General features: G+C 37.6%; 1 protein-coding gene across 11 annotated transcripts in view; it reads left to right on the top strand.

Moving 5' to 3' along the window:
• Window positions 1–24,775, top strand: part of LOC134363293 (neurexin-1) — a 765,130-nt gene that overhangs the window by 195,246 nt on the left and 545,109 nt on the right. For all 11 annotated transcript variants that reach the window (XM_063078880.1, XM_063078883.1, XM_063078879.1 and 8 more), the window contains 3 exons: window positions 7,767–7,889; window positions 16,300–16,681; window positions 18,622–18,812. In XM_063078880.1, the coding sequence (XP_062934950.1) occupies window positions 7,767–7,889; window positions 16,300–16,681; window positions 18,622–18,812 (696 nt within the window). The remainder of the gene's footprint in view (window positions 1–7,766; window positions 7,890–16,299; window positions 16,682–18,621; window positions 18,813–24,775) is intronic.

The raw sequence follows: 24,775 nt of genomic DNA, 5'->3' as shown, positions 1-24,775 counted from the left end.
GTCAGTTTTGTCTCCTATCGGCCTTTCCTTGCCTTGCTTTCAAATTCCTTAGCTTTTTTGATTCTTCTGTATTGCTCTTTACTACTTTTTCCCCCAAATTCACAAACCAATACAAGTAGTTCACAAGACATTCACACACAAGGATCTCTACCAAAAAGGATCCAAAGTTAGTATCATGTACATCTTATTTTAACCCAAGATTAAACAAGTCTTTATTGATCAATTTTAGGTTCTTTTGCAAACGTATTTTAAATTCATTTTTGTATTTGTGATGACTACTATGGGAACTAAACATCCAAAAGAAAATACTATGAAATTTCAGGCTAAGATGGTTACTGTTCAAAAGAATTTGACTCTGAATAGCCTAATTTCAAGATTATACCATACAATATGCCTGTTTGAACAAAAATTGTGTATATTCCTTCCAATATGGGAGTACATACACACACACACACAAACACACACACACACACACACACACACACACGTGTGTGTGTATATATATTTATGTGTGTATATATATTTGTGTGTGTGTGTGTATGTATATATATTTAGTATCTTTAACTATCAACCATTTTTGACTGGTAGATCCTTAGGTGGTTTGTCATAGCATCCATATATACTGTTTTTTACCTTATTTTCCCATAAATAGCAGAGAAAGGAAACTAATATTCACTGAGATCACAAAAAGTGCCAGGTACTTAACACATCAGATTTGTTATTTCCCTTTGTCCTTGCAACAAACCCATGAAGTAAGATAGGTATTATTATCCCATATTTACAGATGATGGAAAAGAAGCTCAAAAAAGCTAACTAAATTTCCGAAGGCTAAGCAATCAAAAGATCCAAAACCTGCTTTTGAATCTAGGTTGGAATGACTCTCAACCAAGTTCTAGCTTTTTCTACTATGCATATCATCTCCCTTGAGATACATGAAAATCTACATTTGAGTCAAATGTGAGAAGATATGCATAAAAACATAACTGTTTCAAGTTTCAGCCTGCTTCAAAAATTGTGTATGGCAGTGAGGAGGTTTGTAGGTTTCATTGATTCTGCTTCCCAAAGTAGGAAGATATGTTTGAAATGTATTTAGAACAGTATTGTTGTATGTTTATAAATAGAAAGAAAGAAATAAGGAAATGTGCAAGATATACAGATCAAAGAATGTCCACCTTCTCTGATGTTGGCAAGACAGGTAATGCATGGTAGGCAGGTCCTGAATGAGTCAGGAGCCCAGTTATTAGTCTCACCCTGCCGGTAACTAGGAGGACTGCGGCAAATAAACTAACCTCTCATGGAGCTATCTATAAAATGGAAAAGTTTAGAGCAATTATCCATACATCCCTTGAAAGCTATTCTTTTCTTCATTAAATAGATTTGCTTAATGATTTATTCTCCAATACTTTCAAATAGAATTCAAAGAGATTAAAAAAAATTAAAAATAATTAATTGGGGAAAAAAAGTCAATATGCAATTTTTAAAAAAGAGGAAAGAAAAGGATCAAGTGCTGAAATGAAGTACAAATTCTAAATCTTGGCTCCCCAATGAATAGAAAATAAGGAAAGGCAATCTGTTGCATAACTTATATGATATAAGAGGAAAAGACCTACCAAATCTTCAGGAGAGGGTCAATGAATTTGTACTTTGTAATTACGAGAGTGTTGGGTGTACATCCTAGAAGGCTAATAAGGCAGACAGACTAAAAATGGTAGCTTTGAATACCTGTGGACCTTGATATACATATAAATGATGTTCTTGAAAATAGTTCTTAAATCACAGGCTACAAAATCCTTTTCGTAAATCAAATGTAATTTTAGAAGCAAAGAGTCATTTGCAAATGATTTTTAAAAGCCTTTGCTGTAGTTTTCTGATAAAGGTAATCCCTTTTTGTAAAATGAGAAATGAGCCCCCTAAACAGACAGACAAACAGGTTCTGCAGAGTCTGGAGGTTTCAGGTGTTGCCTCGAGGGCCAAGTTAGCCTACATCTTTAACAGCATAGCAACTCCTCCATTATATAGTTTTTATATTCTTTATTCAATATTACATGTGGAAAAAAATAATTCCACTGATTTAAAAATAATGATAAAACCAGTTCAGCTTCTGGATTTTCCCATTGCACAACCATACTTGTCCTGATTAAGGCAAGCTTAGAGAATATTGGGTCCGAGTCTCCAACACTGCCCTTTGCTGACCAGATTCTTTGAATAAGGAGATGATAATTTACCATAACTAAAATAAAATGTTCCTTAAAGAACACTTCATTATTTCACCACGGAAGCTTCAGATCTGTGATTTAATGTCCTAAGTGAACTTTTCCATAAAGCAGGGGATACCGTGGTACACAGAATTGAGTAGTTTCTGATCCTAACTGTTCATTCATTGGTTATGTGGTGCTTTATTTTGTGAGGGATGTTAAAATGACAAAAACACAGTTCTCACAGTGAGAATTTGACTATGTATTGTAATAAACACACTTTCTAGCACATATCAATATTGCCCTTCTGGATTCAATTGAGTTCAGCAATTCTAGGGTAGAAGATCCTCTCTGAGGTTCTATCTGCCCTCTACCTATCCATATCAAAGCAAAAATGATGCAATTGGTAATAATAATAGTGAAATCTCATATATTTAGAGAACTCCACTTTAATATTGTACTCTTTCATGTATCTGCCAGGTGACAAAATAGTACAAGGTGGTTCTCACCCTTCCAAGAATGACAGAATTTTAAAGTTGGCGAGTATTTTTGATATCCTCTTATTCAGCCTCCTCAGTTTACAGATAAAAAAAAAAATAGAAACAGAGAAGATCAAGACTCGCTCAGGGTGACATAATTAGTTGACGGCAGACTAGGGACAAAATTAAGTTTTCTCCCTCATCCCCTGCCATAGTGAAAAACAACAGACGATACCTTGCCATTTCTTTTGTTCTGAGATTAATATTTAAAAAGACCTAAGATTCACATAAAAGTAAAAGTGGAGGTTAAATTAATTAGCAAATGTGCTTACTGATCTGGTCAAAAAAGCTAACAACTTTTAAGTGTCTCTCTAACACACATGCGTATACACACACACACACACACACACGCACACAAATCCCTTCCTCTGCCTGTCTCATGCCTCCCACTGGGGTTAATTTCAGTGCTTCTTAGTGGTAAACCTTTAAGATATTTGGAATTCCTGGATGGGTAGGTCATGAAAGGACAATCAACTAAATCAAGGAAAACTGAAATGTTTATTGTTTCTACTTCCATCTGTTATTATTAAAAATTTTAGCTAAAGTCACCAGCAAACCCAGTGAATATCACTGACCAGAAAACAGTTATACTATAGCTCAGATCAAACCCTGTTGAAAATAAGTGACATTCTTCCTAAGCTATATTTACTCTTGTCTGGCTTTCACCTTTAATGTAGGACAAACAGCAGTCCATGAGCAAATCATAGACTCAGATTTTAGTGTTCTTTGAGAAGTTCACTCTAGATCAGCATAATATGATGGGTAGGATAATTTAAGTTTGCTAGACTGATGGTCTGGAGACCTGTACTCCTCTATTAAGTGGTTATGACCATGGGGACGTGATCTAATCTCTTTGGAGCTCATGTTCTTTGCTTGTAGATGGTTCAGTGATTTTCTATAACTCTCACGTCTCTTCTGGTTCTAAAATTCTTTAAAATAACATTAGCCTGTGGAGATGAATTCTGACCCAGTCTAATTAAATATCAGCTATATGCATTCAGCCACATTGCAACTCTCTTTTACTACAGCAAGATCCTTTCCTGAGGAAGGACATTTTAGTAGAGATGGAAGATCTCAAAATCTCAGTCTTAATTCTACTCTTTACTGCCTCTGAGAATTATAATAGTTCATTCAGCCTTTCTAAATCAGTTTCCTTAAGTGAAGAGCTTCTCACAAAACACAAGGAATGATGCCTTTAAAATAGAAGCGATGCTATGGACTTTCTAAAGAGTCCTTACAATATTGCTCACTGTCTTAGTCTGCTTGGGCTGTTATAACAAAATACTGTAGACTGGGTGGCTTAAATAACAGACATATTTTTCCTCATGGTTCTAGAGGCCAGGAAGTCTAAGATAAAGTTGCCAACAGATTTGATTTTTGGCAAAGTCTCTTTTTCTGGTTTGTAGATGGCTGTGTTCTCACTGTATCCTCACATGGCAGAGAAGCAGCTCTGGTATCTCTCTCTCTTCTTATAAGAGCACTAAATCCCATCACGGATCTCTACCCTCATGACCTCATTTAAACCAAATTAACTTGCAAAGCCCTCACCTCCTAATACCAACACACTGGGGTTTAAAAGTAAACATATAGATTTGGGGGAACACAAATATTCAGTCCATAATACTGAAGTTAATGCTGGGAGAAAGATGTTACCATATTGAGATATGTTTTGATATCCCCAAAGGAAAAGTAAATCTCCAAAGCAATTCAGGTCATTAAAGACTTGAGTGACTGTAATTTTACCATTAAAACGTTGGCAAGAGGACACACAGCTCACAAACCCAAAATGTCAATAGTTAAGTCATCTTTCTTTAACAATTCCATATATTTTTAATTTCCACGAGAACATAAGATTCTAAAGGAACTGTAGAGATCAATTAGATTATCTCTTTACTTTATCGATGGGGATGTTGAGACCACCAGAAGGTCAGTGTTTTAGAAAATTGCTGATTATGAGTGAAGAAAGTTTCTAAATTGATGCCCTTCTTTTATATCATGTCTTTAGTAGCAGCCATTTCAGCATTGCTAGGTAGAGTGTATCGTTTAGAGATTTTCTTCCACCATAACGTATGCATAGGCTGTGTAGGGTTTCCTAACAGTATGATCATTCTGTAGGGCAAGCTGGAAGTCATCACAAAGAACGTCTTTTTCATCTTCTTTATTTAGATATGGGGAAACTGAGAAGTTAAGCTGTAGACAAAGTATTTCATAGCTAGAAGGCTGAGTAATGCAGAGGAAAGCATGCAGGTTTTTGAGTAGGTCAGACCGAGGATGGAACTTGGTTCTACCATGTTTTAGCTGTGTGACCTTGGGACAAGTAGTTTTAGCTTTCTAAGCCTTCAGTTCCACATCTGCAAATAGATAATAATAAGGATAACATAAGATAACAAAGTGCCTGATACATAATAAGCACTCACAAGCCCCAGCCTCTTTTTTAGTAGCAAATCAATGACTAACCAACACAATCCTTAACTCCAAGTCCAGGGCACTTTCTATTATACTGCACAATACATGGGTAACATTGTTTTGAAGTCAGACTAATAAGTACATTTTTAAAAATTTTGTCTTCCAAAATCAATCTGTTCATATTTTTAATAATATAAGAAAGGAGCTTGAAATTGGCCCACAGAGATTTTTATGAACCAAAGTGTTATTTTTAATTGGATTTTGTGCCTGTTGTTATGGAAATAGTTGTTTCATAGATTAAGCATCAGGACTTTACTGCAAGATCAAGCCCAGAATGGGGTATAATGATGATATCACCCTTATGCTTCCTTTCCTTGACAAAACACATTTAAAATTAAAAGAATGGGAGTGAGGCTGCTTCAAAGCACAGATTTCTTTTTTTTTTTTTTTTTTTGTCGTTTTTTTTTTTTTTTCGTGACCGGCACTCAGCCAGTGAGTGCACCGGCCAGTCCTATATGGGATCCGAACCCGCGGCGGGAGCGTCGCCGCGCTCCCAGCGCAGCACTCTACCAAGTGCGCCACGGGCTCGGCCCCCAAAGCACAGATTTCTAAGAAAAAAAGATCTCCCCTCTAAAAATAGCTTTAAAATGATATATTCTCTTTTCAAAGATCAAAACTAAGGATGACCCTTGCTGCCAGTAGGATGCTAGGCTGCTGCAGAGTTATTAAACACTTCTTTCTTCACTATTGAAACTAGAAAGAGTTCCTTTGATCCTGGAACTTGCTTTCAACATTTGGTCTCAAAGCATTTTTGCAGTTGCTGAACTAACAGGCTTCCTCTAGTTATTTAGTGATCAATCTCTCAAAACTGCTCTACCTAGAATAGTTTTTACTCATGTCTCTAGTTGTGTAATTTAACTTCTCTAAAGAAACAAAGAGAGTTGATTTCTAATCTTAATGATGGTTGGTACTGTTTAAAGAATTAAGGCAATTCGTACAGCAAAATTTGGCTTATATCAGTGGTTCATTTTAAGCCCCACAGACACACAAATCAAGGAAGACAGGACTTGTATCATCAGTAACACCATAGGAGAGAAATCGAGGGGCGAAGTGGATAGCCTGTGTTTCTAAAAGCAATGATCTCATGTGGATGAACAGCTAAGGTTTCTTCTCCTGGTCCCCTTACTTATTTTTTCTCTTTCTTCTTTTTTTCTCCCTCTCCCTCGCCTGATTTTTGCCTTCTTATATGTCCCCCTGTGATTCTTGGACATCATTTTGCTCGCAGAGTTTTGTTAAAGAAATTGTGAGCCCCAATTCTGATCCTCAATCAGTTGAAAGTCATGAAACTCAATGATGTCTTGCCCTTCATTAATTTAATGTACCAGCTAATGTCACTACTTAAAAAACCAGGAGAAAATCTACAGCAAATAATGTATCTTTAACATTATTTTTTCTCAGTGAGTCATAATCTTAGATTAGTAAAAATATTTATTTTTAAATAAAAATTCCCTGTTATATTAAAAGCTTTTTTTGCTGTTGCTTTGTTTTTAAGTTAAAGGACAAAGTCTAACTTTGTCATTTCAGTAATTTCCACCAAACACCATTCTGAAATAACATGTCTGTTCTAAACCTATTTAAATTTCATTTGCATAGGTTTACATAAATTCACTGGCAGTAGCTTTCCCAGTTGGTTTTACTTTTTGCCCTCTTTGTTTTGTCCGTTAGCCAGAAATCCCTGCCCTCCTCTGATGGTTAATATCACTTTGTTTCCTTCCTATTCAGTATTTGGCCCTTTATTAGCCATTCCTCTCTTTTCTGTCCACTTGCTCTGAGTCAGTACTTCTACCTATACCTACAGAAGTGCCTCCACCACATGCAGAGGGACTCAAAACATACAGTTCAATTAGTTACAAGGAGGCTTTTAAGACTGTTTTTAGACACAACATTCCCTACATTTAGGAGGCTAATGAACCTAAGAACTTGGTGAACATTGGAGGTACACAACGTGAGAGCTGCAGAGCAGCCTTCACACAATACAGTACCTAGAGCGGCCTTCTCGCCGGAGTCTAAGTGCTCACTGATGTGCTCACTGAAGATGGTAAGCTAATGTCCTATAGTCAGATGTCTCACCAAGATCAGAGGTTACTTGGCTACTAGCCACTACATTAGCAAGAAAGTGATAACTGCAAAAATCAGAGAATTCCTTAAAAAAAAGGCGTGTGAGTAAATTTGGGAGGCTTCCCAATGCTATATTGACTGTGCCTATTTATGACAACAGATTAATTCACTTGGCTTAGATCAATGCATAAGGTTAGAGATTTTTAAATTGTCACACCTGAGTGTGTGTTAACATCATTTTCCTTGCTTGTTATGACTCTAATGGGCTTGAAAATTGGTCCAGCCAGTCTCTCTTCTCTTCTCTCTTCTCTCTCTCTCTCTCTCTCTTTCTCTCTTTCTCCCTCTCTCTCCTTTGTCTCCCTCTTTTCTCTCATTTCTCTCTCTCTCCTTTCTCTCCTCCCTCTCCCTTCTTTCCCCACCTTCTTCGTCTCTTTCTCTCACTTTCTGTGAGGTTCATTTGCTTGACTGATTCTGAGTGTCTATAATGACTGTTTGGCATATTCTACAGGCAAAGGTCCCGAGACCCTTTTTGCTGGCTATAACCTCAATGATAATGAATGGCACACAGTGCGTGTGGTTCGCCGAGGAAAAGGTTTAAAGTTAACGGTGGATGACCAGCAGGCCATGACAGGTAAACGCCCCTGCCCCGATTGCCTTTTCTTATGCTAATGACTCAGACTTTCTCATTTCTTGCAGGTGGCTTTTCAAAACAAGACTGGTGCACTTAAAACTTATACACACAATCCACTTTTTATTCTAATTTTTCTAGTAACAAGTTCTATTTAATAAGCAATCTGTTAGGTGTCTTTCCTTCCAAATGACCAACACTATTTGTGCCATGTTTATTGCCCTTTAATAATTCAAGAATAAATTATAATATATTTTATTTTAGTGATCTGATACATATCTGTGCCTCATAAAATATTAAAGTCATTGTTTGGATGCCACTTTCTGTTCTGTTTCTTTGTTTCTTATAAAGTTTGGGAATGAACAACAGCAAGTTTTACTTTTTAGCATCTAGGTAAATTGATAGATATACTGGCATTCTTTCAGAAGAACCACTTTTTCATTTTAACTTATAATAGATCATTTTGGGGCCATTTAGCTCAGCTGGTTAAACTCTAATATTAAGGATGTCATGTTCAATCTCTGATTTGTAGATTTCCAACTGAGATGAGCCGTGTAAAGGTCTGCCCTGGAGACACAGGGAAGCCAAATGAAAGAGGAACCAGTGCACCTTTATCCTCTCTGAAAATAACTTCAAGCACATGACCCACTGGGATATTAGCTTATTTTCCTGTTTTAGAGAACATCATTATGTTAATTATTATAGTAAAAAGCACAAGATGGTCCTTGTGCAGTAGAGAAGTGTCTGTTCTACATTCAGTCCTGATGAGGTTCCCGTGCACAGAGAACAGTCAGCTCTAGCAATGTGGAGATATCATGTATTGTATTTTAATTTTTGAAAGAATCATTCCTGAGTTCCAATGAAGCAAACTACCAACTCAATAGACCTCCTACTATCTTATATTTTATCAGCCTTTATGGCTTTCCAAAACGTTTTTCTACAAGTTGTGGAACTTTACTTTGTTTTGGAATCACCTGAAGAGCTTTAAAAGTATCAGATAATAGCCTCACACTACAGAAAGTCTGAGGAGGAGGCCGTTAAATTTGTTTTGCTTAAAATCTATCTAGAGGATTCTAATGCAGCTGGTCCATGGATTAGCATTTAAAAATTGCTTCTGTGTTTTGTCATTTTATTCTCTTGGGGAAGAAAATCAAACAGAGAGCTGTTAGCATAAGGCTTTATTCAGAATTGACAACTATAAGAATGCTCTGAAAGAGCTTTTAAGCTTAGAGAAGGAAGGTAGAATTTTTACAGGGCTTTGGCAGGAGAGTGTCAAATGAAGCTCTTGGAAGAGGATGAATTGTTTTTGTAGCTTAGCACCCATTGTTTGAACAACCAACTGCATGTTATCAAAAGGGGTGGGAGTGGACAGTTAGGGTCTAGTCTGATGTGCAAGAGGTTTGGAAGAAACAGCTTCTGGAAACAAGAACATCGAGAACCACAGCAAACCAGTCTCTGAGTGTCTCTCAAATATTCTGCAGTCCCATGAAGTAGATAGGGCACATATATTCCCATTTAATTGGTGAGAAAACTGAGACTCACAGAGGATATGTGATTTATATTTCAGTGAAGTGCCATTGTTACCAGGACCGGGAAGAGAACCTAGGCTTAATTTTCATTTTGTTTAGCTTGATTTTGTTTTGAGCCAGTCTATTGCTTTATATTTGTTAATATCCAAATAAGTCTTTGGCTCTGTAATAAGGATAATATATACATTCATATAAATCTCAGAAGGCAACTGATAATTTAGGGCAGTATATGATGTACTGAGTGACAAGCAATTCGTTCCTTTGGAATTCAAAGAGAGCATGAAGCAATAGATAATAGGATTAAAATATAATATGAATGTTTTCTTGAACTTCTTGAAGTACACTCATGTTTAAACTAGGCTTTAAAGAAAAGAAAATGCAGATGATAAAGGTGTGTGGGAGGGAATTCCGCACAAGAAAAAATAATGCTGAGGAGGCTAGACAGACTAATGTTTAGGGAACTAAGAAGTTTTGTTTTGCTTCATGAAACAATATGGTGGTTGACAAGGCTAGAATGTCCTTTGGGGGCCCATGAATCAATGCTGTGGACTAAGGGATTCATATGTCATAGAAGACTTTCAGGCAATTGAAAATCACTGCACTTAAGCTGAAAAGGAAGCTGAGAATATTTTTGAGCAAAATCAATCGTGTGGTAGTGTATCAGATGGTTCAGGATGGAAAGTAAGTCCTGAAATACATTGGCTGTATCAGGGATGGAAACAAAAGAATGATGCAAAACATTTTTAAACATTTTATTTAGAAATAATTTCAAACTTACAAAAAGTTTCAAAAATAAAAATAATACGAGGAACACTGGTATATCTTTACTATTGTGAACATTTTATCCCGTTTGCTTTGACATTTGCACTCTCTCCTCTCTCACTCTTTCTCTGATTTTTTTCTTAACTAGATGAGTGTAAGTTACATACATAATGGCCCTTTACCCCTAAATACTTCAACATGTATTTTTCTGAAAATAGGAGTATTTCCTTACTTAACAAAGTAAAATTTAACAACTTCAGTAAATTTTGCGTTAATACAGTATATTTTACCTATTGTATCATTCATATTCTGATTTTGGAAGTTGACCCAATGTTGTCTATGTGCTATGAGCATTTTTTTCCCCCTCCAGCACAGTACACAGTCTAGAGTCAGATATTTCATTCAGTTGTTATCTCTCTATAGCCTCCTTTAATCTAGAACTTTTCTATAAACTTTCTTTCTTTCATGACATTGAGATTTTTAAAAGACAGTCTTTCTCCTACCTTCTATTAATGTATTACTACCTTGCATTTAAGTCACTCATTTTGTGTTGTCTGATTTTTTTATGATTAAATTCAGGTTTGACATTCTTGAATGAAATAAACCCCATTATTGATGTTGTGGCTTTCTTATCGTGTCTCATGAGGATGCATGTGCTGTCCATATACTTGACTGGTGATTTTATTTGATCACTTGGTCAATGTGCTGTCCAATTTCTTCACTGTGTAACTACTATAAATTACAGTAAACTGTCTGTGGAGAGACATGTTAAGACCATACAAGCATCCCGTACCTCATCAAAATTTTGCCCTAGATTTAGCATCTGTTGAAGATTTTTTTTCTGATACAGTCTTCACCATGTTAGTTACAGAATGATTATTTTCAAACTCCGGCACTGCTCCCACCTGTACAGTCAACACTTAGCATTCTACTGTAAGCAAGAGCCCTCCCTTCTCTGTCCCTTCTTTCTCTTTTCTTCCTTTCCTTTCCTTTCCTTTCCTCTCCTCTCTGCCCTCCCTTCCTCCCTCCCTTCCACCCTTCTTTCCTTCCTTTTTGTTGTGTATCCACAAGTTTCTATTTTTTTTTACAATAATAAATAATTACTCTATTTTGGTGCTCAAATTTTTCCCATTTTAACCACTGTGAGTTTTATCAGGTTGGTTTCTATGATCTTGTGACATGCTTTACCCCAATTTTTTAACACCTTTTTACTTTCTGGTATAATAGGATGTTCTAGGTACAACTTTTATCTACCATACTTCATCCCTTGAATTAGCCATTTAGTTTACATTTAGTGAGGAATCATATAGACCAAGATCTGGGTGGTAGGTATGCTCAAAGCTACTGGAGTGTCTTTGCTACCTGACCATTTCAGCAGGCAAAGACAGGAAATATATACACCTACACCTACATATATACGTAAATGTTTACACTTTATGAACATATGAATTTCATGTATGCATAAAAAACATATACAAATATTTTGGAAAATACGAGTTCACACTGTACCTCCATACCTTTAGCATTGTTTCTTGACTTCCCCCATTCCATGTTTCCATGTCTTTTTTTAAAGATGAGAATCCTGGCTCCCAGTAGTATCATTTACTCATTTGTTCAACTTGATAATGTACCTAAAATGCTTTCAGAATTGCTTTACCCATACCACTGCAATCAATAAACCAACAGAAAAGAATCCAGGACTAGTTTGTGATTCTTTTTCTCATTTCTCCCTGCCTAAAACTTAACCTGGGTACTCCTGTGCTGAGTTTGTAAATAACTTTAGTCGTTTTCTTCCTTCCTTCTTTCCTTCCAACCTATCTACCTACCACCTTTTCTCCCATCTTGCCAAAAATCTCATGAAAGCCAACAACTCATAAGAATGTAAAATCAGCCTTGATTTACATAATATAGAAAAGGTCTCCAAAAGTAGCAGTGGAAACTTGCCATTGAGGCTTAAGTTTAGAATGGAATTTTTTCAAACACCCTAGTGGCCATTTGAAGCCACCCATAGATCAGAAAAGCAATGGGAGTTTCTTAAATTTTACAGCAAATCAGAAATCACTAAACAGGAAGAAGCTTTTAAAAGAAAACAATAGAGACTCTTTATGCAAAGTTCTATATTTTCCCACATCTTTAAGCCATAGTAATTGTTACATCAAGTGTCCGTTGAACCCAGGCCAGTACATACTCAGGCTCTTCCGAGAATGTTTGCACCTCACCAAGAATGATAAGACAGTAGTTGCCAGCAGAGAAGCCCTAAGAGGGAGATTTCCTATGTCTCAGATGAAAAAGGGTTGTACAAACTATGTGGGATCCCTAAGTGTGGAGTCACTGGGTTTCAACTCATCATTTAATCTGTCTAAAAATTGTGAAATTGTGTATTTTATATGTGTGTGTGTATGCTGGTGAGTGTCCTGTGTTGAACAGTCTTTACCACACATCCAGTTACTGAAGCCTGAAGCCAGACATTACCATTTCCTTCTTTGCCATTATTCTGCACATTATTAAATCCTGCAAATTATATCTGAAAAGTTATCTCATTTTGTCCATTTTATTCCCATTTTTGCTACTACTACCCTACTTCAAACCCTCTCTAATCTATTGTACCCACAAAAGGATTAAACACACATGCACACACACACAAATGCACACATACACATATTGAGTCATGACTGATCACCTTGCTTAAAACTGTCCAATAGCTCCTTAGGCACCGTTGATGCATCTGGCCCCTGGCACTCCTAGTTTCATGTGAGCCACTAGCTCACTTGCTCACAATTCTCCAGCCATGCTCTCTAGCTCTTTCTCACCCAAAAGCCTTTGTTCATTTGTCTCTACGTGGAATCCACCTCTTGACTCCCCTTCTCCACTTCTTAGCAGGGCTGTTTCTTTTTAATCCTTCAAATGTAGCTTAAATACCAACTCAGGTACCTGCTCCCATCCCACATTTACCAACACAACATCTCATTCATCAAATTCATAGCATTTTTCTGAGTTTTATTATTTAATTATATCCTTACCTCTTTTCACCTGCCTTCCCCCAGTAGACTGAGCTTTTTGTAAACAGGGGCCTCGTCTGCTCCTCTCAACACTATTCCTTTATTACCTAGCACAGCACCTGACACATATACCACACACTCAGTATCTTCAGGTGATTTAACAAGTGCATGTAAGACTTGGGGATTCTTTTGTTCCACAAAAGAAGTTTAACCCAACTCAATGAAAAGCTGAATCTAAAATGGCTGATCTTGCTATCAGTTTGGGTAAAAAGATTTGACTTAGATATTGAAATTTCTATACAAATGCACCATTCAGAAAACATATTCTGGTGGTTGTTTCTTATTGGAGATTATCGTCAAACTTGAATGCCCAAGGCACCTTGATCAGAAGCATTTTGCTAATTCCAAATTCCCCTTTTCTTTAAGTCTCTGGAAATGACAGGTCACTTTTAAATGGCTGGAACCTTAAAATCTTTCTCCATCAAAGTCCTCTATTTTTTCCTATTTAATTAACATATGTATACAACAGTGGGGGTGGCTACATTACTGATGAGGATTAAACACTGCAGTAAATTCAGAGGGAAAAATAATTTTTTAAAGACATCACTCTGTTAATGTTTTCTTAGTCATTGAATAATGGCTTTTAGGTGCTAATTCTTCCCCTTAAGCAAGCTTATCTGCCATTTTGTGTACGCATTTTATATATGCTTATTATATAAAAAAAAGAATAAGCTTTTAAGCATAGGCCGTAATGATTTTTCTTATAACTAGGCTATGGTTGCTTCAACACTGTTTTACTACTTTTCATTATTTTCACTCTGCATACCCATTATATTCCTTTGAGAAAGGAAAACAGATATTAAGTACTATTTTTGTCACTGAACTTCTCAATCCTACTAAACAAAATGTTCTTCCCTATTTCAGAGGAGTCAAGAACTTGAAACTTTGGACTAATACTTAAATTTGAGTGTTAGAAATATATATATATATGTTTTTTCGGACTTTTTTTACTATTCGTTGGCTCATCAATAGACCCTTAAAGAAGAGACATGGCAATTTCAGGGTGGAGTTCACTGAGTTATAACTCAGATTTTAATATAGAGAGGAAGATAAAAATCAACACAAGGGGACATCAAAGTCCATGTGATTTTCATATTCTTCATTCTACATAGCTTGTTAATTCAGTGTTGCTGGTGTCTCTAGAGCTTTATATTTGGAAATTATTAAAGGTTAATTTTATTTGCTGCCAAAGAGGTAGATTCCCACAGAGCAGTACTGAAGTCACTGAACAAGAAGAACTGAAGGAGAGAGAGATGAGGCCATATGAGAAACCAGAATTGTTAAGGATGTAAGAGTATTTTTGCATCATTTAGGCAATCAGGAGGCATCGTAGTGAGGGTGGGGAGTGAAGAGACAATTCTTTATAGTGATATTTTTTTGTGGAAAAAAAAAGTTTGCAAAGAGAGAATCAGAACAAACCAATGGCTGAAAAAAGAACATGCCAAGGATGACCGAGTGCTGTTACCAGGATTGAGGACTGGTAAAGTCTGTTGAAAAATTAAATAAAGTACAGCTCAGGAGAGAGTTCTGTACACCAAAGAGTTTATAATCATCAAAGTCAATTAACTAAATATGTAAACATTTTTCATTGGACAACAAAGGCGTGCCTTTTAAATTTTACTTACAGCCATTTCCTTAAAATGCTCTTCAGTATTTTACTGTCTTGACTAAAGAAATGGAAATATGTCAAACTGGTTGAAGGAGCCCGTGTAGGTGGGTGTTCAATCTTCATTACACCTGGGAAGAAGGTTCAGTGCATTTTCTTAGGGACTGATTCTGGGATTGGCTTTAATTAATATTTTCATTCATATAATGGATGATAGGATAGGATAAGCTCCAGAAATTTTCCAATTATGCCAAATTGGGCAGGGAAGCTAGCACCTGGAAGAACTCCATTGCCATTTAAATGACCTTTTTGAGTTGCAGAAGAGAGTGAATGACAGTTTGATTAGACAAGAGGAAGATGCTAAAAGTGAACCACTAGCAATGTTAAGAGAACTTTATATAATGTTGTTCTTTACCATTTAGAAAACAAGTTCACCTCTCTTTTTATTTATTTTACCTTCAATTTTGCAAGCAGATGGGATTATCACTCTGGAGGTAAAGATGGGATGACGCTGGCTTAAAATGGGTTAAACTACTCATTATTCAACTCAACCCCCATCTCTCTCCATCCGATCATATTTCCTTGGGGAAAACAATTTCTTTGAAAGAAATATGGCGGGATGGTGAGAGATGGGGGCTGAGTTGAATAGAATCGCTAAATAAATAAGCAACCAAACTTCACACTTGGATGTTTAAAGAAAATTATACCTTGTGGTAATGTAGGCTAATTTTACTGGTATTCTCAAAACTAAGCATGCCTTGAATTAGGGTAATGTGCTCAATTTAGTAATCCAAAACAATACAAGAAAAATGGCATAGGTTCGGAAGAGATCAACAGAAATTCCAGAGTGGTTGAGTGACTAGTACAAAGAAGGACCATGACATTATTTAGCACAGAAAATGGAAAGCCAAAAGTACATACTTAACTTCAAACATATTTTCATGGTTCTATTTTGGAATAAGAGTCAGCTACCCTTCCTTATTTCTATTAGGTATAGAAAAATATATAGTCAATTGTTTTTCCTTGAAGAACATTTGTAAAGAAAACATCACCTAATCATGAATCGCTTTCTACTGGGATGATTAAGAATCATTTCCCCTAATCCATTCATCCTTCCCTCCCTGTTTCCCTCCCTCTTGCCCTTTTCTTATTCCCTTCATAGCTTCTTTCCTTCTTTTATATCTTTCTTCTACTTTTAAAAAAAGTCATGATTTTTGTTAATGAGGATGATTTTTGTTAAGACTAAAATTTGGACAGGGATTAGAACCTGACCTAAGAAGGTTTTATCATGTAAACTAGCCTTATTCTTTAACATCACCTAGGTGTTCTTACTGTATGCAACTAAGTATCAGGGAGACATTTGAATTCTTAAATTTTAAAATGTGATATTGTTATGGGAGTCTAAAGTTGAAAGTGCCTTTCAGATATAGAAAATAATATATTATCATCTCTTTTAGGTCAAATGGCAGGCGATCATACAAGGCTGGAGTTCCATAACATAGAGACTGGCATCATCACAGAACGACGGTATCTTTCATCTGTCCCCTCCAACTTCATTGGACACTTGCAGAGCCTGACATTTAATGGAATGGCATACATTGACCTGTGTAAAAATGGTGACATAGATTATTGTGAGCTCAATGCCAGATTTGGCTTCAGGAACATCATAGCAGACCCTGTCACCTTCAAGACCAAATCAAGCTATGTTGCCTTAGCTACACTGCAAGCCTACACTTCTATGCATCTTTTTTTCCAGTTCAAGACAACATCCCTAGATGGACTAATTCTATATAACAGTGGGGATGGAAATGACTTTATTGTGGTTGAATTAGTTAAAGGGTAAGTACATGTCAGTTCAATGACAAATACATAAAACTTTAGAAAAATGGACCTGAATTTCCAAAACTGTACATTAAATGGAATGTATTGGCTTGTAAGGTGGTGGGCAAGGGAAGGAGGAGGACAAGTAATTCATTCATTTAAGTCATGTCTTAGGCATCTTAAATTAATTTGAATTCAGTGCAGTCTTTTGTGCCTACATTTCTGCATAGAGGAACAAACAACACTGAGTTCTAATTCAGGGTAGTCATTCCGTAAATCTGACACTTAAAATGTGCATTTCCTGACTGTGCACAATGTAATTCCACAAAAAAATTTCCACAAATTTATGGGCTAGTTTGTGCTAAATTAAATAGCTAATTTAAATAATCAGATTACTTAAATTCCACAAAATATCATTTAACTCAAGCTTAATTCTATGCCTCAGTTCCCTGAAGAATTTAAAAAGAAAGATTTGTGTGAAATTTCCTATTTGATGTATTTTAACCAATCTGAGCATTTATTCATTCATTTGGCAAATATTATTGAATATTTACAATGGGCTAGATAATGTGCCAGGTATTGATATAAATATCTGTCTATAGTATATACATACTGACATATAGAGTGTGTATATATATATATCCACACACACACATACTGATATATGTACACACACACACACACACACACACACACACACACACACACATACACATGAGGGGTCTTCAAAAAGTTAGTGGAAAAATAGAATTGAAAGATAATATAGATATCTCCATGAACCTTTTGAAGACCCCTCATGTGTGCATGTGTGTATGTGTATGTATTTATATAAAATCTTTGCCACCCCTATGCACATCTCATTCCCACCAGCCCTCAGCCACACAAGATATCAACCCTAGGTGGTACAGGTAAACACATAAGTATATCAGAAAATCACTAGGAAAAATGCCTAAGATGTTCATGGCAAAGACTTGGGAGAGTCTTTAGGAACATATGGTCAGGGAGTAGCTATTTGAGCTGAGTCTTGAGGGATGAGTGCACATTTCCCACATCTGAAGAGGGACTCAGGATAAAGAGAAAAGCAGGGGTAAGAGGATGGGAATTGCCATTGCAGTGTGGTTAGCAAAGGATAGTGGGATAGTGCAAATAGGGAAGGAATAGTGAGAGATACTCCCTTCAAAAGTCATAAGAGAATGTCGACTATGATTTTACAAATAATTCTTCCTGCTTTCTGTAGTGAAGACTATGAATAACCCTCCTTGCTGAAGCAGAATAGTTCTTTACATTATTGTTAGCTGAGCTTCTATGTTGTTATGGCAGAAGGCACCAAAGGAAATGCAGACACTCGGAGAAATGGAGAAGTCAGATGATTTATTATGCTGACAGTCCCAGGCGAACTCACGTGCCAACAACCTGGGCCCTGAATGTAGGGAGAACTGGAGTTATACCTTTCTTGTGCAAGCAAGCAAGCTTTTCTATTGGTTCTCTGTCTGTATCCAGGCAGAGTCACCCAAATTGGGGTATTCACCAGGTGGTTAAAGGTGGGTAAGGAGCTTTGGGTAGGGGGCTTCACCAGGTGGGCAAACTGGGTTACAGAAATGGGGGATGTGGTTAGGGGGTTTTCTGCAGCCCGAACTAGAGGGCAACTCCGTCTCTCATCTACATAGGAAATGGTGACAGGCCGAGGTTCAGCTCAGTCTCCCACTCACACAGGAAGGTCAAAAACTGTAAATATTTTTTTTACATACAGTCAGGTATTAGCTGAAAAATTATAATAAGGATTAAAACAAGGGGAGGATGAGGAATTTAGCCACTTCAATGTAACTCACTCTCATGACTTCTATCAAGGATGGAACCTCCTGAAAAAAAAAAAAACAAAACCAGTTGTGATATCTGGTTTGACTCCATTGAAAATTCAGAAAGTCATGGCTCTTCCCCCTCTTTCATTCTTTCCCCAGGTACTTACATTACGTGTTTGATTTGGGAAATGGTGCTAACCTCATCAAAGGGAGCTCAAATAAGCCTCTCAATGACAATCAGTGGCACAACGTGATGATATCAAGGGACACCAGCAATCTCCACACTGTAAAGATTGACACGAAAATCACAACGCAGATCACTGCGGGAGCCAGGAACTTAGACCTCAAGAGTAAGTGCACGCTATGTCACACCGACCAGCACGGCAGCACAAGGTTTCCACTCATGTGCAAACATTGTTGCTTTGGGGGGGGGGGGTTACATTTCACAAAAACTGGTCAGAATTTCTTTTCCAGCACATAGTTAATAATACAACACACAAGCCTTTGTTCCCCCTTTAATGTGGCAGGAACATATGTATTTTTAATAGCAGCTCAAAAAATGTAGCATCTAAGAATGCATGCATGATTAAAATTTAAAGAGTGAGATGAAGGTATTTTTAGCCTTAATATTACTTTTAAAAGTAGGCATTTTTAAGTTTCTTCAGTCCCAACAGTTTTCAATCAATTTCGATTCAAGGTAACCAGATACATAAAGAGCTTCTTCTAGAACTTATTAGTTTTCTTTCCTTGGCGAAGTTTCCTAGATACTTACAGACCCACTGACCAACAGGGGTCTGAAACTGGACTATACTCTGTTCTCAACAGTGAATTCTAGCCCTCATCCCCTTCCCCCCCCCCCAACTCCCATGCACATACACCCATGGGAATGCTTTTTTCACCAGCTGCTCTAACAGACTTTTCCTGCATTTTTGATACTTGACTTCTCAAATGAACAAGACAAAATGCTTAGTAAACATGTCAATAATAGAAGAAAATAACAGAAGTTTGTATTTGCATGGGCCTTTGTAATTCACTAAGAATGTATCCCTATATCGCATCTCATTTAACAACACAATGAGCATCAGAGAAGGTATTTTTAGCATGTTTTCCTGAATGTAGGAATCTGAGGGCTGAATGACTTGCCCAGGAGTAGAACAACTACCAGGATAGAAAGAAACGTAAACCCAGTTCTGACGCACTCCCCTCTGTTTCTCCTTCTGCTGTATCCTGATGCACTATAAAACTCTGCAGATATCATTGCAGACATATTTTTTGCTTGGAAAGAACTGCTCATTTATATGGATGGGATCTTTCCCTTTGATTCAAAAGGTAATGACATTGGAGAGTTAGGGAATTGGAAAGAGAAAAGTCAACAGAATTTATTATAGGGAAAAATGCTCTTTCCAAATAAAGTGAAAGAAGAGAGAAGTGTTTCACTTTCCATAATTGTAGAATGTATTTACCATCCTGGGACCGCGTTTGTCCAGCACATAAAATGTGTGGTAATGGCTGTCTCCCTTCTTTCACAGTGGGCCTCTTGTTAACTTCAAAGAGATCCTGTTTGTGCCCACAAACCTAAGAGCTTAGCTCAAAAAAAAAAAAAAAAAAAGAAAGAAAAGAAAAAAAAAAAAGAAAAGGAAATGCTGTTTAACAAGTCAAACCTCTTTCTCTTTCTTCTCTCTAACTGAATTGAATAGCATTTTCATTCCTATTCCAATGGTGCTCCTGTTTTGCTGCTCAGTGGGCTCAGGTGGTAATTGTCAAGGGAAAAGGAAAGATTGTAAAATTCAGTGTGTTGGCCAAGCCAGCTACCAAAGCTAAAGCAAAACGATGCCCTGTGTGTGTAGGAGAGAGCTCAGTAAGCATGAGTGATCTGTATAAGAAACTATGGATACTATGTCAGAGACTAACACGGCTGGGAAGAAAGCAGTTCATGATCGGTGGAAGCATGTGACATGCACAGTCCTGCACGTTGAGGATACAGGACTCGGTAGTGGGTTGTATCTCTTTGGATATTTAGGGCACTATCTCCTGAGAAGTAAATATTTGCTTATTGCTCATAAACAAATAGAAATGAGAGTAATAGGAGGTTCTGGTATGGGATTCTTTCTGGTGGGGGAGGGAGAGGGGTATGTTTATAAATCTTAGAACCCCACAGAGCTGATTGTTATTAAAATACTGAGTATTTTAACTCTGCATTTAAGAAAGGCTTTTCCCACGGTAAAAATAAATACTAAAACTGAATTGAATAATAATATAATATTAAGATGTTAAATGTTGAATTCTGACTGACTATCCTTGTGTTTTTTAAAAAACACAGTTTATATTGGAGACAAATTTCCCAGATGAGCAAGGAGATTCATTACTAATGATTAGCCCCTTAAAAGTCTAATTGTTTATAGATTTATTGGACTGTGCCAAAAATGATATCAAGTTCCTAAAATTAGGCAAACGCTGTGGATTGTAAATTGGGTGTGTGGTCCAGTGGCCACCATAGCCCCAAGCAGCCTCTTGTCATCTGTGTCATCGACAACAGGGAGCCTGAAGAAAGAGCACAGTCATGAGGCACGAAATCTCTTCTCCCCCATTGTCACCACCTTTGGTACGTGGGGGCTGTAGGTGTTGGCCAGATGATGAGTGTTTACTGAGCACTGACTTGTGCTAAGACAGAGAGCAGAGCTGGAAAGAGGAGTACTTGGTTCCTTTAGTGAAAGCTCTTTGTCCTATGGAGAAGACTGACTCTGAAGGAGCATTTCTAGGACAGAGAGCAGGATGCTATGGAGCCGCATCAGAGACATTGAAATTAATCTGGGAGCACCAGCAAGACTCTTTGAGGAAGTAATGTTCAGGGGGTGTCTAAAGGATGAGTAAGAGCAATTAGGCACTTTCCTTCTTCAGACCTGGACGCACACTGGAATTTAGGGGGCTTATGATGCAGGAGAACTTTGTACATGAACTATTCACTCTGAAATGAATAGCATATTTTCATTGCATGCTAGGCACATAGGATTGAACCACTCTAAGTGCAGGAAGAATGAAAATCGACCTATTTTGGTCAATGCTTTTATTTCATGCTCATTTTGCCTAAGAGCTGTATCCTTTAAGAATGAGAAGAAAATTATCAAATTTATTCTCCACCCTGCTCAAAGTGATAGCCATCATCTTTGGTTCCTCTCCGAGTGAAGTTAACCAACTTAACTACGTCAGAATCAAGAGGTGGCATTCGTGAAATGCATATTTATGGGTCCCACCTTAGACCAACTGAGGCAGTAATTGTTTGAGAGGGATGTGCAGGGTACGACAGGAATCTGTATTTTTAAAGAGCACTAACTGATCTAGATGACATGTATTACAGAACCTTGAAATAATGCAAGGTCTATATTTAAGCCTAATTTAACTCATTTTTTAACTTTGTTTTAGAATTTTACTTTTGTTTTGCCAGTCCTCAGCGTAAGTCACATTAATGGCTGATTCAGTTAGTGTCTTTATTTCTCATGTTACTTTACCTTAAAGAGACACTAGAGGGCAGCATAAGGCCACAAAACATGCTGTATGGGACTCAGGAGTGGGGGAACATCAACCTGCTCCATTTGCTCTGGGAAGCAGAATTTCTTTGTTTTCAGACAACTGAAATTTCACAGTTAGCCTTTATAGTAATTCATGCTTTAGTCTGTGGCTGTTTCATTATATAAACAGGACTTTAGTGTAGAAATTTGAAAATAAGGGACTATGCATTCTTTTCCCCACCTCGACTTCCTGAAGATGGTCAAAAATGGGCAGGAGTCTAATGATCTTTCTCTGAGCAGAGGAATTCCGTGCAAGTGACCTTGTTCAAATTATCTTGCGTGACACTGCCGGCTTCCTAGGGGGTTGTGTGTCTCTCCCTGCTGGTACAGTTTTGCTTTCATCTTTATTTCCCAGCTGTTTGTGTTCTATTCCCTCTGGCTATTATGTACAAGCAGCAACATGCAAGGAAAGGAGCCGCATAAATTTGCTCTCTGGAATGATTCCTAGCGCAGCTCTCATTTCATTTTGGAACTTCTGAGTCCTGGCCCCTTTAGAGAGATAAAGAGTTGGTGTAATTCCTCCTTATGTTCCTTCTCTTGTGTCTATATTTGGCAACTTTGTATGTCAGTATGTGCATGTATATGTGAGGGAGCTAATATTTATTGATTCCCTGCTAGACACTAAATAGATTTAAATGATGTTAATGTACTTAATCCTTGAAATTACCCAGGGATCTGAATCCAGGTCAGTCTTGCCCATTCATTAATGTAGTTCAAGAACAAAGACAGGGAGGAGAATTGCTTTTGGCTGCCATCTCCTGTGAGTTCCCTTCTTTAAGGCATTACCTAAATTTATCCTTCAAAAATTGAGGATGAATAATTTACTTGATAGGGGGAAAAATGAAAAAAATTTCTAGGTGCATAGGGCAAAGGGACCTCAGGTGGCCACTTGCCAAAACTACATAAAAGTGAGTCATTCATTTATGGGCCACATCTAGGTCAGCCAGGCAATACTCTGTCCTTCCTTTCTCCTTTAGTTTCCCTCTCAAACCCTCTCAAAACCTCAAGGGCTTTGAACTCTGGCACTGTCTTCTGATCTTGCCCCTTCCCCTCTTACCACCATCACCACCGCTATCTCCCTTTCAACCTTCCTCACATTCCTCATTAAATCTCACTCTGAAGGCAGCTGCCTGATATTGTTTGTTTATCCTGCTACCAAGCCACTAAAATGTCCCCTAATCAGAGATAACTAGGGCTTTCCTTTCAAATATATTTAATCTTTAAGCAAATATTTGAAGATAAACAGCATTCTGGCTCTTTGTTTCTTGATCTCAGACCAGTCTCTACTACTCAGCTGCCTACTCTCTCCAGTCCTGAATATAACACGTATTTCCCCATTTTCTACCCTTTCATGTTGCTGCTTGACATATTTTTACTGCAGTAATTCAGTAAGCCAGATTCTATTCCAAAGTCTCAATCCTGTTTAAACATGTCCAAGCTTTGTATATTCAGCCCATATGACATCTGATAGCTCTTGCCCTGCCCAGATATTTTGTTCAAATAGGAAACATTCAGAGAAGAGTCTGATTTTGAGCTTAGTCTTAAATCAGGATATGACATTGAAAATGTGGGAAGGTGCTGTTGTCCTGTTCTTTAAGCCATCCTTACCAGTTTTTTGTTTGTTCTTTAGTTTGCAAGAGAAAGAAATTTATTCACGTTACTTCAGTTTGTGGGAGATTATTTTAAGGATTTATTGGAAAGCGAGAGACACAAGAAATCGTTTCAGCTGCTAAACAATGAGGCCACACAGAGGATAAGAACTTTGTTCTACTAGTCATACTGTGACCTCAGTAGCGACCCTCTTTAGTGTTCCCTTGGATAGACACATCCTTGATCCACTGCCCCACCATTACAGCAGCCCTGCGACCCTCTGTCTATTCTCTCTGCTGTCATTACCACGAGATGTGTCCTGGCGTCTCTTATTCTTGACTTCTGCCTGTGGCTTCTCCCTCTTTCTTTTGTTCCTGTGTGTGTTTCCACTTCTGTCTACTCTCCTCTTCATCTCACTTTCAAATTCCCCAAAAGACAGGGTTTACTACCGTGAGTGGACCTGTCACCATCTGGGTTAGAGCATAACTTTTTGTTTTTGCCCTGCGGTTGCTGGCCGGGCTCACTTCCTTAGGCAATTAGCTCTAAACACACAGGTAGAATTTCTGGGCATCAAATGGGAAACTTGAAAGAGACGGAGGCTTTGGGCTAGAAGGCTCTGTAGCTTCTCAGAAAGAAGTAGGATAATTTGTTCATTCTGAAGGGCTCTGAATGTCATGCAGAAGGTGAGAAGGGTGGAATTAAAGGGTTTTAGGCAGGAAAGTGGAGTTCACAGCACACTTTAGAATTATACCTTTGGCTTCAATGCAGCAGATGGGCTAAGGTTCAGGGAAAAGAGACCACTTTGGAGGCCATTGCTGCAGTACAAAACAAGACAATAAGGTTCTGAATATGTAAACATAGGACTTGACATTTTTGTTACTCCTTTCCCTCCACAAGAATTACAGAGCAGTTACTAGAAAGACAATTAGAGACATGATTCTAGTCTTTCTTTTCTGACATCTCCATTGAATTCCCAGGCTTTGTAGAAATCAGTCTCAATCTCTTCCTTACTATAAAGTATTTGTCAGTTTGTTTTAATCCCACTCTCACCCTCCCCGCAACCCTTCCATACCCTGAGTAAAGCATCACTCCCTTCCCACGCGGTTATATGGGACCTACTCTCTAACATTTGGCTTGGACCTTCTCTCTGCTTCCCT

Source organism: Cynocephalus volans, chromosome 14 (assembly GCF_027409185.1).
Source record: "Cynocephalus volans isolate mCynVol1 chromosome 14, mCynVol1.pri, whole genome shotgun sequence".
Taxonomy (NCBI): domain Eukaryota; kingdom Metazoa; phylum Chordata; class Mammalia; order Dermoptera; family Cynocephalidae; genus Cynocephalus; species Cynocephalus volans.
Note: the sequence above shows the minus strand (reverse complement) of the source record. Positions and strands in the feature narration are given on the sequence as shown.